At 44.0% G+C, this 16,124-nt stretch overlaps 1 protein-coding gene across 1 annotated transcript in view; it reads left to right on the top strand.

Annotated features, from left to right (window-relative positions):
* Positions 1-16,124, top strand: part of Cpm (carboxypeptidase M) — a 57,859-nt gene that overhangs the window by 24,872 nt on the left and 16,863 nt on the right. Inside the window, exons 3-4 of the mRNA XM_038314773.1 lie at positions 4,676-4,773; positions 15,540-15,712. Of these exons, the coding sequence (XP_038170701.1) occupies positions 4,676-4,773; positions 15,540-15,712 (271 nt within the window). The remainder of the gene's footprint in view (positions 1-4,675; positions 4,774-15,539; positions 15,713-16,124) is intronic.

Genomic DNA, 16,124 nt, shown 5'->3' with positions numbered 1-16,124 from the left:
CAGCATATCTTACGTGCAGGTCACTGTTTTAGCTGACACCCTCTTCTGACCTCCAGGCATACACATAATGCATAAGCATACATGCAGGCCAAACACACCATACACATAAATAAATCTAAAAACTATTCGTTGTTATTATGTGTACACATGTATATGTGATCTGTGTGTGCATGTGGTGTGAGAAGTCCTTCTGTATATGTGTTGCTTTTATTGGTTAATGAATAAAGAAATTGTCTTGGCCTGTTGATAGGACAGAGTAGAACTAGATAGGGAAAACTAAACTGAATGCTGGGAGAAAGAAGGCAGAGTCAAGAGAAGCCATGTAGCCCCTCCAGAGACAGACATGCTGAACCTTACCTGTAAGCCACAGCCGTGTGGCAATACAGAGATTAATAGAAATGGGTTAAATTAAGATGTAAGAGCTAACCAGTAAGAAGTTAGAGCCAATAGGCCAAGCAGTGATCTAAATAATATAGTTTCTGTGTGATTTTTTTTGCCTGGCCCAACTTCTATATTTCAATGACTATTTCTAAACTGTAAATATTTTCCTGATCCACCAGGCAATGGTGGCGCATGCCTTGAATCCCAGCACTCAGGAGGCAGAGGCAGGCAGATTTCTGTGAGTTCTAGGCCAACCTGGTCTACGGAGTGAGTTCCAGGACAACCAGGATTGTTTCACAGAGAATCCCTGCCCCCCTGTTGTAGGGAGGGGCCACTTGTTTGACCCACCCGCCCGGCTAGCTTAGCCCCAAAATAATCACACAGAAATTGTATTCATTAAAGCACTGCTTAGCCATTAGCTCTAACTTCTTAGCACCCCCCCCCAAAAAAAAACAAAATAAAAAATCTTTTCCTGATTCTCCATACAAATCCAGTTGAGCACCCATATCACAAGCTCAGGATTTCTGTCAAACCCAAGTTAGTAAATCAGATACTGAGACATTTGAATCCGTTTCATTTCCTCGGTGGTAAGGAGAAAGTGTTGGTTCTTTCCTTCCACCATGACTTGAGGTCAGGATTACACCGCAAGCACTTTTACTCATGGAAATGTTTTCCCTGCTAACTCGGATCTCTTGCCTACCCCTGTTATTTTCTAGAACTGGGAAATAAAGTATTTCTAACCTTACTAGGGGAAAAAAGCTTTCTTATTTACTTTGGCAAATATGTGGTTAAAAGCAAGTGGTTTGTTTTTTGTTTGCTTTCTTGAGTCTACCCTAGAGGGCCCAGTGTTGGGAGAGAGGGTAGTTGAAGCCCTTTAAGAGGGACCTCATCCACCTTCCCACCCTAAACCTTGTTTTTTGTTTCTTGTAGTGCTTTTTCTGAAATTCCTACTTTAGATATCTTTCTTATTTGCTAGGGTATAGAAACAGGGTACCCTGCCCAGATAACCTTTTATTGGACCCAGTTCTTTTCCCGGATAACAAATAGGCTCAAAGTATGTTATTCATAATATCAATTTGACCCTGAGGCCCCATTGTGTTCAAAATTATCTTGTGGCTGCCTGTAATGCCTCTAGAGGGTTAATTTTCCTTATTCCTTTTGCACCTTCTGATTTCCTTATGGACCTCATTCCAAACGGGTTGTGCATTCTCCAGGTGACTGATGGCTTGCTCTTAGTTCTCAGACTTGGAGCCATTGTAGTTACTCAAGGTCAGTTTCTTATCTTGCAGTTCACTTAGAGGTCATCCACACCAAAAGTGGGATTGAGTTTCCCGCTGAAGTATTTTTTTCCTCTACGTTTGATTGATTTGATTTCCTTCCCTTTGTACTAAATAATATTGGGTGTCCATTTCAAGAATGAGAGTTTTGTCTTCGTTCACTATCATGTATGTAACAAGCCAGAGACGAACAACAGCCGACAAATATGTTGTTGAGATGAGTACCGAATTTTCCCCTTGACTGCAAGGAACAAGACTATGCTCAGTACAAATCTGTGATTACATAAAAGCATTTCTCAGAACAAAGTCAAAGAACTATGATTAACAGTTCCCTCATCAAACAAACAAATAAATAAATAACAACTTTGTTTCCTATAATAATGTCAACTTTGTAGGATTGAAGTTGGCACCAGTGGAAAATGGTAAAGTTCTAGTTAACTGATTTCAGGTGGAGAAAAGATGGGACGGGTTTGTTCCTCGCCACATGGCAAACTCAGAGTCATTCTCTAGAGCTGTGTTCAGAAGCATCCTGCTCTAAGCCCTGTAGAGGGTGTCTGCCTTTGCTTCTTTCATTCTACACACACAGCAGCCCCTACACACTGCTGTAATTGTTTGTTTGGTGCTCTTCTTCACTACGTCAGAAATGTAGGGCTGCAAGTATAACTCAGTGAAGAACGAGGACTTGGCATACTGGACTCAATTCCTGGCACCCTTGTGAAAACAAATGGCCTGAATTAGGGTAAATAGGTGGCTTGATAGAGTGGCCTCCATAAGTCAGTGAACGAATGGATGGATGATGGATGAAGAGAACTCTGCATATCGTGGGGACTGTTAATCAACTAAACCACATTCTAGCTATTTTCTAAGAACTGCAGTTTTACTGAGTTTAAAGCATTGCCCTGTCATGGCAGACTTTCCCCTAAGGTTTTATTCCAATTGATTACGAGTAAATCCTGAAAACTGTGAGTCCAGTATGTGCTTGCCCTTAGTCCCTCAGGACAATGAGCATTCCTCGGGCCTAGGTGTCCCTGCCTGAAAGAACTAGCTATGAAAATCTGCAGACACCTGCTCAGTGTTGGCCCACTTGTTGCTGTTTAACTCCTTTCCTAGGCTCTTAAATTCTGCATACATTGCAGTTATCATAGACACATCAATTGTGTATAAGTATGTATTTATGCTTATATATATATGCATAAATATATAGCACTTTAAATGTTATTTTATCTGTATTAAAAGAGCTAGACGATTTTAAAGTCAAAAGAGACTTCTTAATCTGGGCTTATTGATAGGAAAGCAGATTAAGGCAGTGCTTTTTGCTATATGACCGTGGTTGGCCTGGTACTTGCTTAAATAGCTCAGGCTGGCCTTGAACTCGTGGCAGTCCTCCTACATCAGTCTCTTAGTGCTGGGATTACGGGTATGCACTCCCATGCCTGGCTTGACTTCTTAATTTTGTTACCAGCTTGGAAATTAATCCCCTTAAAGAGGAGTATTTTTGTTACTTGGGGGAGTACTAGAATTGAAGTCCAAATGGCCAGGATTCAGTTCTTCACTCTGGGAGTCAAGTCATTGTCCCTACTGGCTGTGTGGTCATGGCAGTTTGTATAATAGCTTCTCATTTGTAAAGTTTGATTGGCAGTCTAACTCAGTGGTTCCTGACAAGAAAGCATTTAATATTACATAACACAGAGCACCAGCTATGCCTGCTACATGCACAGCCTCGGTGATCTTGTTTCTGCCCTTGCTTGCCTAAATATCAGTCTGTGGTTGAAATGGGACTTGCAAGCTTTCCTTGGCATTGTTAGGTTGGGCTGTGGTTTCTGGCTTACTTGACAGAACTCAATAGACTCAAAGGCACAGCCAAAGCCAGGCATGGCAATGCATGCCTGTCATCTTGGCACTTGAGAGACCTACATAGAAGACTTGGTAGTTTAAGGCCAGACTGAGCTCAAAAACACCAAAGAGAAAGGCTAGAGAGATGGCTCAGCAGTTAAGAACACTGGCTGCTCTTCCAGAGGACCTGGATTCAACTCCTAGCTCCCACCCGGCAGCTCACAACCATCTGTAACTCTAGTTTCAGGGAATCCAACACCATACAAGAGCAATACATGCGCCCGGTGGTGGCAGCACACACCTTTAATCCCAGAACTCCAGAGGCAGAGGCAGGCGGATCTTTGTGAGCTCGAGGCCAGCCTGGTCTACAAGAGCTACTTCCAGGACAAGCTCCAAAGCTACAGAGAAACCCTATCTCGGAAAAAAAAAAAAGAGGAATACATGCATGCATGCATGCGTGAGGTATACATACATGCATGTGTGTACATACATGAGGTAAGCATACATGCATGCAGTGTGTATACATACAAGCAAACACTCATATATATATATAAAATAAAAATAAATAAAACTTAAAAAAAACAAACAAGGAGAGGGTGAGATGTACCTCAACGGGCAAAGCACATGCCTTGGTGATATGCAGAGAGTTCAGATGAATTCTCCCCCACTGAAAAACACCTAAGACAACACAGAAGGTGCAGCCAAGGCCACATCAGCACTTGAATACAAGACTTTTCTTATTTAAAAAAATTCTCCCTCCTGAAATACAAGTTTCTCTGCTCCTTCTGCCTTTACTTTCTTTTCTGATAAGTTATGGCGCCCTTCCAGTCAACCATCAACTGTGACTTCCCGGTATAATTGTGTGTTTCAGCAACACTGCTGCTACAAGGCACTAGGGTCCCAGAACACAGTCTATAAACGCTTGGAAAGTAAGATCAATGTAACCTAATATACTGCTCTTTTAAATTACATTCTACAATAATAAATGCTTCTATTAAGTTGAGTTTCTTTTCATTCTGGCAGTGAATAATGAGCATTTGAAGCATGGAAACGCTCGTCACATGAACATAAGTCACCATGAAATTGTAAAGTCCCCAGGAGGGAGAAGTGCTTCCCTTCTCGTCCTTTCAGAGTTCATTTGTCATTTTACAAGATAACTTATTTTTCTCTCCTTCTCTCTGAAGGTAGAAACCTGTGGGTTCTCGTTGTGGGGCAGTCTCCAAAGGAACACAGAGTTGGGATTCCAGAATTCAAATATGTGGCTAATATGCATGGGGATGAGGTATGTACCCAGTGTGAATATCTACAAGAAACTTCCCCCTCAGGTTCCTCGTGGTCTGTGTCAACACTGACAAGAAACCTGGGTAAGTATCATGCCTCTAGTAGAGCAGCAAGGGCCCGAGAGGCCTTCTCTGGGAGGGAGGTCTGTGAGGAAACTGAGGGAGCCAGTATTAGCAGTATCAGACAGTGTGGCTGTACCTTTGGTCCCCTGAGAGACTAACCAGAGATGTTTGTGCCGGGACTCTCTGAGCTGCCTCCAGCCCTGTCTCTCAGCTGCTTTCTGTGTTGATTTCCCATCTCCTGTCTCCTGTCGACATTTAGGAACTGCAGCACAGAGTCCTGGTGCACCTGAACTCAGAGCAATGAGAAGACACCAAGAGCCATCCAGATGCACGGCACCTGGCATTTTTAGTTTTAATTTTTGATTTTAATCTTTATTCATTTATGGTGCTGGGGATTTAAACCAGGTCTCATGCTTTCTAGGCAACTACTTCATCCCTGAGCTGTTCCTCCAGCCAACGAACATGGCGTTTGAAGCTGTCTGTCAGCACTCCAGTGCTTTCAGGGAGCGAGCTTAGGTGCACACAGCGTTCCTTCCAACCCACCATTCGATGATCACACTTAGACTCCTTAGTATCATCTTTTCCAGATTAGAGAAGACGAACACTGTTTTTATTTTGTTCCACAAAATGCTTTTCTACCACTCTTACAAGAATGACTGGTGCCTTGGTGTGTTTTCTTTTGCAGTGATGAAAACCATGACCAAAAGCAACTTGGAAGGGAAAAAAAGGTTTATTCCAGGTCACTGAGGGAAGTCAGAGCAGGATTTCAGAATGGGAACTGAAGCAGAAATCATGAAAGAAAGCTGCTTGCAGCTTTTTTCTCTCTCCCTCCCTCCCTCCATCCCTTCTTCCCTCTTTTTCTCCCTTCCTCCTTCCCTCCCTCTCTTCCCTTCCTCCCTCCCTCCCTTCCTTCCTTCTTTTTTTTCCTTTCTTTTCCAAGACAGGGTTTCTCTGTAGCTTTGGAGCCTGTCCTGGAACTAACTCTTGTAGACCAGGCTGGCCTCGAACTCACAGAGATCCACTTGCCTCTGCCTCCCGAGTTCTAGGATTAAAGCTGTGTGTACCACCGCCCTGCAACAGTCTGTTTCTCTAGCTCACAGTCAGCTCCCTTTCTCTTATGTCCCAAGACCAATAACTAAATAAATCTTGTCTGAGGATCAGAAAAGCAAAGCAGCCAGTCACTGGCTCTTACTTTGACCTCAGTCTGAAATGCTGATCCTGCCTCCAAGAATCTCAGAATGAGACTGTGTCTGAGAGCTGTCTCCTCCAATTTTATAATCCTCTCTAGTTCTGGGATTAAAGGCATGCACCACTACCGCCTGGTTTCTATGGCAGCTAGTGTGGCTATTGGAATTAAAGGTGTGTGTCCTTGCTGCCTGGACTGTAAGGCTGACCAGTAGGGCTGTTTCACTCTCTGATCCTCAGGCATCTTTATTTATTAAAATACAAGTGAATGCCACTACAGGTTAGCACCCCCCCACAGTGGGCTGGACCCTCCCACATCAGTCCTCACTGGAGAAAATGCCCTGCAGATTAGCCTACGGACCAATCAAATGGAAGTATTTGCTCAACTCATGTTCCCTCCTCCAATGTGATCCTAGCTTGTATCCGGTTGACAGAAAACCACCCAGGCCAGTAGTGTTGAAGATGTCTGTCTCTTTCCCACCTTGATACTTTTGTTGTTTTCTGTCTACCAGGACTCCACACAACTGAGGCAGGAAGGGGAGCTCCCAGTTGCCGCAGTAAAGGAAATTGATAGGGGATATATAAAGTTCCCTATATAAAGGGCATATTTAGCCTTTAGGGGTTCCAGAGTCTGCATATGGCAGGAAGCACAGGCTGCTAGTTACAGAACCATTTGCACTAGCTGGGGTGGGATGCTCTCGGCAAGGCTCGACCCTGTGACCTGATATAACCTCCTCAAGCTCTGGTTCCATAGGACCTGGGCTCCTCCCTTTATGACACACACGGCCAACCCTTGCCAAGCATGTCACCCAACCCGTCCTGCTGAGAGGATGCAAATACATGCTTGCAAAAGAGGAACCTGACTTGGGATGGATAAAGAACAATACAACTACTTTTTTGTTTGTTTTTTTAAATCATAATGGTCTGTTTCTTTAAAAGAATTTATGTTGCTGGGAATCTGCCCAAAATTGTTTTGAATGAACAGCTGGTATTACACAGAGTGGCCCTTTTTTTTTTTTTTTTCTATCTAGTCTATCGATCAAGGGCTCCTGGAATCCATTTTTAATAAGAGACAGATGGCACTCATGGACTCCAGGAAGTTATTCATTGACTTCCCTGGGATTCAGAGGTTACGTCTGCTGGTCTCTGCCTGCCTGGCTATGCTTGCCTTTTCTGTGCTCCTTCATAAACTCAGTATCGTCTCTCCGGGGCGTCGCTGTGTCCCATCTAACCCAGGCCCTCCCTGGGGTGGAGGGATGGCGGAGAAAACCTTCGTGTGTTCTGAGTGGGGGTCTGAAGTATTGTGAATGCCGTTTATGTCCTGGCTCATGGCTGTAGGCTCTGCGGGGCTATTAAAGAGTGTATTGAGGTCTTGTGTATTCTGTCCTCCTACTGATGCCTCCAGGAGCTGCAGACCTGGCAGCAGAGGACTTATTCTGAGCATAAAAGCGGAGCCTGCCCCACCATGTCTCTCTTAGAACTTTTGGGGCTGAAAGTATTTTCTATTCTTGATGACTTCAGTCCTACTAAAAAGCAGCATAGCTAACATCTTGGGCAGTTGGTCCTGACCCCAGGATCTTTAGCGTTTCCCGACGTTCAGGACCTCATGGTGAATTCCTGTAAGGGTATATACACAGAGCGGCATGGCAGAACAAATGTACCACATGATTTTTTGAGGACATTTCCTCTCTCCTCTAGACACCACCACATGGAGGGGTGGTTCATAACTGGTTCTGTGTCTTTGAGATTAGTTGCAGCATCAGGACCCATTTCTGTATCTGTCCGCCCCCCCCCCCCAATGAATTTCTGCCTCGTCTCTTTAACACCTTCTTTGAAAACTGTGTATCTTTACATTAAAATAATAATGTTCAGGACCAGGGGGATGGCTTGGGGGGGGGGAGGAACTAGCATAAGACCAAACTAGACCCTCTGAATGTGAGGGACAGTTGTATGGCTGGGACAGACTGTAAGGCTACTGGCAGTGGCACCAGGATTTATCCCTACTACTTCTACTGGCTTTTTGGGAACCCATTCTTTTTGGAGGGATAGCTTGCTCAGCCTAGATATAGTAGGGAGGGGACCTTCCCCAAAGCAATGTGGTTTACCCTCTCTGAGGAGTTGATTGGGGGTGGGGTGGGGGAGAAAGAGGAGGGAAGGAAATGAGAACTGGGATTGGTATGTAAAATGAAAAAAATTGTTTTTAAAAAAATAAAATTAAAAAAATCTTATGATACTAGGCTTAAAGAAGAGGCAAGTTCAGTGGTCTCCTATGCAGAACCCACATTCTAGGATTGCTTCCTTACAGTGTTACTATGGCCCTTGTCACCTGGTTACTTAATTCTAGAAGTAAGATTCAAGGTGTAATGGTTATCTTTAATTGTCAACTTGTCACAACCTAGAATCACCTAGAAAGAGACTCTCAGTGAAGGATTGGATACATTGGGTTGGCCTGTGGTTGTGCCTTTAAAGATAGTGTTCATAAAGTTGGCCTGTGGGCGTGTCTTTAGGGATTGTGTTTAAGTTACCATGTGGGTGTGCTTTTAAGAATTGTGTTCATTAAGTTAGCCTGTGGGTGTGTCTTTAGGGATTGTGTTCATAAAGTTAGCCTGTGGATGTGTCTTTAAGAATTGTGTTCATGCCGGGCGGTGGTGGCGCATGCCTTTAATCCCAGCACTCAGGAGGCAGAGGCAGGTGGATCTCTTGAGTTCGAGGCCAGCCTGGTCTATAAGAGCTAGTTCCAGGACAGGCTCTAGAAACTACAGGGAAACCCTGTCTCGAAAAAACAAAAAAAAAAACAAAAAAAAAAAAAAAAAGAATTGTGTTCATAAAGTTAGTCTGTAGGTGTGTCTTTAGGGATTGTGTTCATTAAATTAGCCTGTGGGCGTGTCTTTAAGGATCGTGTTCATAAAGTTAGCCTGTGGGTGTGTCTTTAGAGATTGTGTTAAATTAATAAGGGAGGACCTTGTCCACTATGGGTGGCACTATTCCCTAGTCTTGAACTATGTAAGAATGGAGAAATGAAGAAAAAAAAAAAGAATGGAGAAATGACTGGAAGGGTGGCTCACACCTTTAACCCCAGCACTCAGGAGACAGACAGACCTCTGATCTCTGAGTTCCAGCCCAGCTAGGGCTATGGAGTGAGGAGGGGCCAAGTTAAGCGCAAGGAAACAAGCAAGTGAGTGTGTATGTGTGCTTGCTTTCTGCTCCTGCTGTGGATGTGATATGGCAGTCTCCTTGGGTCCTTTGCTTTGTCTTCTCCAAAACAACTGTAGCCTGGAACTGTAAGCCGTTGTATGAGGCCGCTTCTTTGTTCCCAGCTGCTGAGCCCCAAAATAATAACACAGAAACCATATTATTTGCAATACTGTTTGGCCAATAGCTTAAGCGTATTTCTGCCTAACTCATATCTTAAATTAACCCATCTCCATTAATCTGTGTATCGCCACAGGGTTGTGGCTTGCCGGCCAGATTCCAACCGGCGTGTGCCTCTGGCAGGGCTGCATGGCTTCTCCCTGACTCTGCCTTCTTCCTCCTCACATTCAGTTTAGTTTTCCCCACCTAACTAAGTTCTACCTTGCTACAGGCCAAGCCAGTTTCTTATTCACTAACCATTGGTATTCACAGCACACAGAGGGAAATCCCCCATCCGTGAGCCTACTAAACCCCTCTTCCTAAGTTGCTTCTTGTCAGGGTGTTTATCAGAGCCGTGAAGTGAAGCTAAAACGCAAGCATTTGCCAACGCAGGTGAAATAGCTAATGTACGTCTCAGGAACTGTTCAGGGCTAATTCAGCTGATGCTGAGCTGAGCTAGCTTGCACTCGGGACTGTATAAAAATGGCTATTTGCAGACGGGTGTCAGGTGGATGTACTTGAGTTGAGCCCCAAGTGTGGGTATTTCGCTCGTCCTCGGTGACTGTGCCATTGTCTCGTGTCTTTTTTGTGACATTGGCTCAGAGTGCTGCTCTAACCAGTTAGCTCTTTGTGGATCTTTACAAGGCAAAGCAGCAGCTAACACTGACTGGGCATGAGCTCACTAAGATCTCTGGTTGCCTCTGCAGACAGTGGGTTTTGTTCTGTTCCTTTTAAGTAGCCCAGAAGGGCAAGGACTTCCTGTTTTTTCTGCCAACTGGCTTCTTCCAGATGTTAATCTTGATGTAGATTTCTCCAGTCTCTACTCTCCTGGCACCTTGAAACTGTCAGAGGGGCTTTTACTCCATTACCATGCACACATGCACCCGTGTGAGGTGCATGCATGGCATGTCAGGGGTGATACTTTCCCCACCATTACCACACACGCTTGCATGAATGCACACATGCACATGCATGCACTTCATTCTACTACTGGCTTTCTTTGGAGAAAAGGACAACCAATTAAAATCAAGCTTGCCTGAAAGCCACGGCTACACCCTGACACCAGGATGTCTAATATCCTTAGCCTCAGTGGGGTTGCCAGAAAGAAGCACTGGGAGGAACCCCGTTCCTTCTACAAGTTCCTTTCACTGTTTTGTTCCAATTTTCTAGCCTGTGCTTTTTAAATTTTTATAGAAAATATTGAGATACACAATCTCTAGTTTCATAAACCATCTCTACTTGTTCTTAGGAGGAGGGACCAAACAGACACCATTGCACTGAAAAATCCAGTGCCAAACCTTCAGCTAACCCAGCAACAGAGGAGAGGGAACTACTCAGGTTCCCTTGACCTCAGGCCCATGCTCTAATTACTGTAGAAATAAATACTCGGTGAATATTCGTTAAGTTTAACTGGATTGCAGCTCTGGTATCTGGTAGGTCACGAGAGTTTTGTTTTATTTCTGAAGTTTATATCATATCTGTTCATAGTGCACAGCAATGAATTTTTTTTTACCATGGTTGTTTGTTTGCTGTAGAATTAAAAACGCCATCACATTTCATACTATTACTTAAGTTATTCATGATCAATTTGGGAGGTTCCAGCCCACTGTGATGGTGCCACGCCTGGGCAGGTTGTATAAGCAAACCAGTAAGCAACACTACCCACGGCCTCTGCTTCAGTTCTTGCCTCTAGGTTCTTGCCCTGGTCTCCTTCATAATGGACTACAAGCTCTAAAATGAATTAAAACCTTTCTTCCCCAAGTTGCTTTCGGTCATGTAGTTTATCACAACAGCAGAAAATAAACTGAGACAGCCTGGAAGATGTGTAGCTCAATGGTCAGGGTTCCACATTATTAAAAGAAACCAAATAGTAAAATTTGTCCTTCCAAATGTCATTTCCAGGATCTTTTTCCTGTTACTGTCGTGCACTCTCATGTAGGCAATGTGGGTTTGTTATGCCCAAATCCACGAAGTCCCCTCAAGGCCAACAAGAAACCGAGTCCCGTACGTAAAAGCAAAGAGCTTTTATTTTAATCAAGTTTGCAAACTCGGTCTCTCTGCATGTCCAACATATTGGAATAACCGGACAGCCCCGAGCTCAATTAGAATTGGGTTTTTATAGTAGTAAAGGTGGGGGTGAGGGGTCTCTGAGGTTTAGGGCCCCAGATTGGCTGACATTTGTCTAGGGGTACCCTGGTGAGGTGCGCTGGCAGGTGTCTTTATCTACGGCTCTTGGAATGTCAGGCATTTCCTTTGAATGGTCTGCTCTTGGGTGGGGATGGGGCAATCTGTGGTTCCTCCTGCAGCAGGCATTGTCTCAGGGTAAACTTCTGAGACTCAGACCTCTCATTAAATTTATCGATGGCCAGAGTCCCTGGTGATAATGGTTGGAAGTAAAGAACTTCCTTTGGGTGGCCTGTCCAGACTTAGCATATCACGGCTGTCCCCCACAGGTTTGGATAATTCCTCATTTGGGGATTTGGGCGGAACTAATGATTATTCCAGACGAAGCACCTAACTGATTTGATGTGTTAGTACACTGCTCCTGTGATCGGCCCTTTCTCCTCTCCCTGAGGCTAATGGGACCAGGTATCCCAAGTTCTCACTCTGCAAAGTCTGCTCAACACTGAAAGTCTTTTGACTAAATTTATCAAGTGTCCGTCTCTCTCCCGTGCCCTAGGCCCTCTTGTTTCTTCCTTAGAACAGTCCTGATCTTTTTTTAATACTTATGTATTTATTATGTATACAATATTCTGTCTGTGTGTATGCCTGCGGGCCAGAAGAGGTCACCAGACCCTATTACAGATGGTTGTGAGCCACCATGTGGTTGCTGGGAATTGAACTCAGGACCTTTGGAAGAGCAGGCAATGCTCTTAACCTCTGAGCCATCTCTCCAGCCCCCAAGTCCTGATCTTATAATGGGTTTGTCAACAGTAATTTATCAGCAGTTTTCATTAGATGACTGTGTACCAGGCTTTTTCTTTTGGGTCACCAACCAGCTCTCAAATTATGACATGGAGACTTAATATTAGTTATGGGTGCTTGGTCTTAACTTAGCTCTTATTTTATCCTTTTTCTATTTGTTTACATTTTGCCACAGGGCCTTTTACCTTTCTTTCTGTCTGTTCTACTTTTCCTGATTCTTCTGTGTCTTGCTGGTTGGCCCTGTGAGTCTCCAGTTTTTTCTCCCTCGTTCTTTTCTCTCTCTTTTCTCTTGTTCTCCCTCTAGCCTATATTTCACCTCCTACTTATTCTCTCTGCTCACCGGCCTCACCTAGGCTTCTCCTGCCTAACTATTGGCTGTTAAGCTTTTTTATTAGACCAATCAGATGTCTTAAGCAGGTGAGGGGAAACAGAAACACATCTTCTCATAATTAAACAAATGCCGCAGAAACAAATATGTCTTTACATCCTTAACAAAGGCAGCAGAAACAAATGTAGCACATCTTTGTTCAGTTAAAATAATATTCCACAACATGTCTGCTGTGCCAGAAGCTAGGCATGAAGTCCAGAGGACCTGTGGGTCAAGAAGAAAACAGTTAGGATCCCTGTTCCGAAGGCGTATATAGAACGGGAAGGTGGTTTTAGTTCAGGGGCTACAATCTGTGTTAGTAGCAGAGAAGTCAAGTTTAATGGGACCACAACTTAGATGTGGAGACCAGAGAAAGCATGCCAGATAGTGCACTATGCAGGCCAACATTTGACCAAGGAGAACTAAGCAATCAGTCAAATGGACTAAACCTGTAACAACCCAAACTGACAGACTTTTGCTGCCTCTGCCATCCCCAGCTGCCTTCTTACAGTGTGGTTGTTTGTTTTTTGAGATATAGTCTCACTACGCTACCCTATCTATTTGGTCTAGAACTCAGTGGTCCAGTTTGGCCTTGCACTCACAGAGACCCACCTGCCTCAGCCTTGGGAGTTTGAGGATTAAAGGTGTGCACCTCCACTCCCAGGGAGCACTTAAAACTATATCTCAAAAAAAAAAAACATACTTAAAACATGAATGAGTATTTGAGGCATTTACATTCAGGCTGGAGAAGACATTTGAATAATATTTGTCGTAAATCACAGGGGCAGCAAATATGGCCCAATAAAAAATGAGAGGATTTTGTTTAACTCCCTCTAAGACATCGTGTGTGTTCTCAGCCTTTTAAAACTAACTGTTGCATGTCCATTTCTTCGCATTAATGAGATTTCTTTTTAACCTTCTATAGTTAGGCACTAAGAATTTATTTTGGAATATTAAGACAGGTACTTCTTTGGTTCCACACGGCTTTCCTCTAAAAGAAATGCTATTGTATTATTTTATGACAACATGGGTTTTCTTTTGTTTCAAAACTGATACTAGAAAAATAAGCACTGAGAAGCAATCCAGTAACTATCACCCAGATTGACTGTTATTAATATTTCCAAAAACCTTTCTAGAAAGTCATATATTTCTGTGGTAAGAGAATAGGAGAAATTAAAATAACCTGGCAGGGGAGGCAGGGGGAGGCTGGAGAGACAGTTCAGCAGTTAAGAGCATTGGCTGCTCTTCCAGAGGGCCAGGTTTCAATTCCCAGCTCAGAATGGCAGCTCACGAGTCCAAATCCAGGGGATCCGATGCCCTCTCCTGGCCTCACCCAACATGGACATGGTGCACAGACATATGCAAGGAAAACAGCCATACACAGAAAACAAGATTTTGAAATTAAAGAAAAAGTTTAAAAATCTAGAATAAAATGTGTAGCACATTCAGTATGTAAAATGCATGAAATTTAGTCAAATGTAATATAAATATTAATTTAATATATATTAATATATAAAACTGAAGTAAGACTAGACAGAGAGCTTGATATTCTGGATTTTTTTAGTTTCTTTATTATATGTTATTTATTGTGTGTACTTGAGAGAGAAGGTGTGTGTGTGTGTGTGTGTGCGCACGCATGTACATGTGTTTGGGCACACATGTGTCACAGGCTCACGTGTGGAGGTCAGAGGACAACCTGCTGGAATCAGTCGGTTTTGCTTTCATTTTTAATGTTTGCTTGTTAGTTTTATTTTATGTGTGGGTCTTCTGCCTGTATGTATGGCTGTGTACCACATTAGTGCCTGGTACCTGCAGAGGTCAAAGCGGGCACTGAGCCTTGGCACTGGAGTTACAGATGGTTGTGAACAACCAACTGGGACTCGAACCCAGGTCCTCTGGAGGAGCAGCCAGCCCTCCTCCTAACCACTGATCCCTCTCTCCAGCCCTGAAGCTTTACTTTTCATGTCAACAAAAAAAAAAAAATGAGTGTGTTTGAGGAAATAATAGTGTATACGAACGCATACATATGGCAAACGCTGTGAACGGTGTGTGGATGGTGGGCAAATGAAGTCCTGTGGCCGTAAGAATGTGAAAATCAGAAATACACAGAAAAATAACACAGACACGCAAAAAGCAGAGGCTGTAAAAGGAGACGATGAAATGCTGAAACCTGCTCAAATCCTGAGCTCAGTTAATGAACTTCACCACATTAAAATTCAGTGTCTGACTTGGCGCTGGGTTTCATGTGCCGTTTTCTTGTCTCTCGGAAGGCGAGGGAATGAAGAAAGAACTGTTATTCTATTTCTTCTTCAAGTCTGAATTATTCTGCGTTCACTTGGTCACACACATACAAAAAACAGATTTACAAACGAGTTCCAGAACTGTCACAAAAGAATCCTTTTCAGTGTTCTGCTGTGAGCTGACAATTGTCACTGTATGCTTGACAATCAATCAGTGGTCTCACCTGGTGGTGGCACACGCCTCTAATCCTGCACTCTCGAGGCAGAGGCTGGCAGATCTCTGAGTTTGAAGCCAGCCTGGTCTACAGAGAGAGTTCCGGGACAGCCAGGGCTGTTATAGGGAGAAACCCTTTCTTGAAAAACAAAAAGAAAGAAAGAAAAGAGGGAGGCAGTGAGGGAGAGAGGGAGAGAGGGAGAGAGAGAGGGAGGGAGAGAGACAGAGAGGGAGAGAGAGAAAGAAAGAAAGAAAGAAAGAAAGAAAGAAAGAAAGAAAGAAAGAAGCAAGCAAGCAAGCAGGTGGCCTCACAAATTATCAAAGATAGCAAATGTGAGACCCCCACAGGGGATCTGTGCTTTGGGGAAATTTTTCCTTATTTTTTCTGACTTGATAACAGCCCCGTTCTTCTTTGGCACACAGACTGTGGGGCGAGAATTGCTGCTCCACCTGATCGACTATCTGGTGAGAAGTCACGGGAACGATGCCGACATCACACATCTGATCAACAGCACTAGGATCCACATCATGCCTTCCATGAACCCAGATGGATTTGAAGCCGTCAAGAAGCCCGACTGTTACTACAGTAATGGGAGGTAAAGAGGGGTTGGTCTCCCAGTGAAGCTCCCCAGCGCCTGTGCCCTGCACGGGTGCCCTGAGCGCCTGTGCCCTGCACGGGTGCCCTGAGGCTCTACAGGCCTCCATCTTGTAGGACCCTGCTTCGTTCGGCCTCTCTAATCTTCCTCCTGGAGCTCTCGAGTGCTCTCTCAGCTCAGGTACTGCGTACACCCACTTCCATTTTCATCCCCATCAACAGCCCAACTTGCTTTACTATAAAAACCCTTTCCCCAAACATGTAGCCTGCATTTAGTCACCTGGGTGCTTTCAGAGCCTCCGACACTATACCTTCATGGCACCGTTTTTATTTAATATATTATGTTTATTTGTTTATTTGTGGGGCATGATCTAGAACCTACCATGGTGGGCATGTAGAGTCAGAGAATAACT

The sequence above is a fragment of the Arvicola amphibius genome, chromosome 17, assembly GCF_903992535.2.
Source record: "Arvicola amphibius chromosome 17, mArvAmp1.2, whole genome shotgun sequence".
NCBI classification, from domain to species: Eukaryota; Metazoa; Chordata; class Mammalia; order Rodentia; family Cricetidae; genus Arvicola; species Arvicola amphibius.
This window is presented reverse-complemented; position numbering and strand designations above follow the sequence as displayed.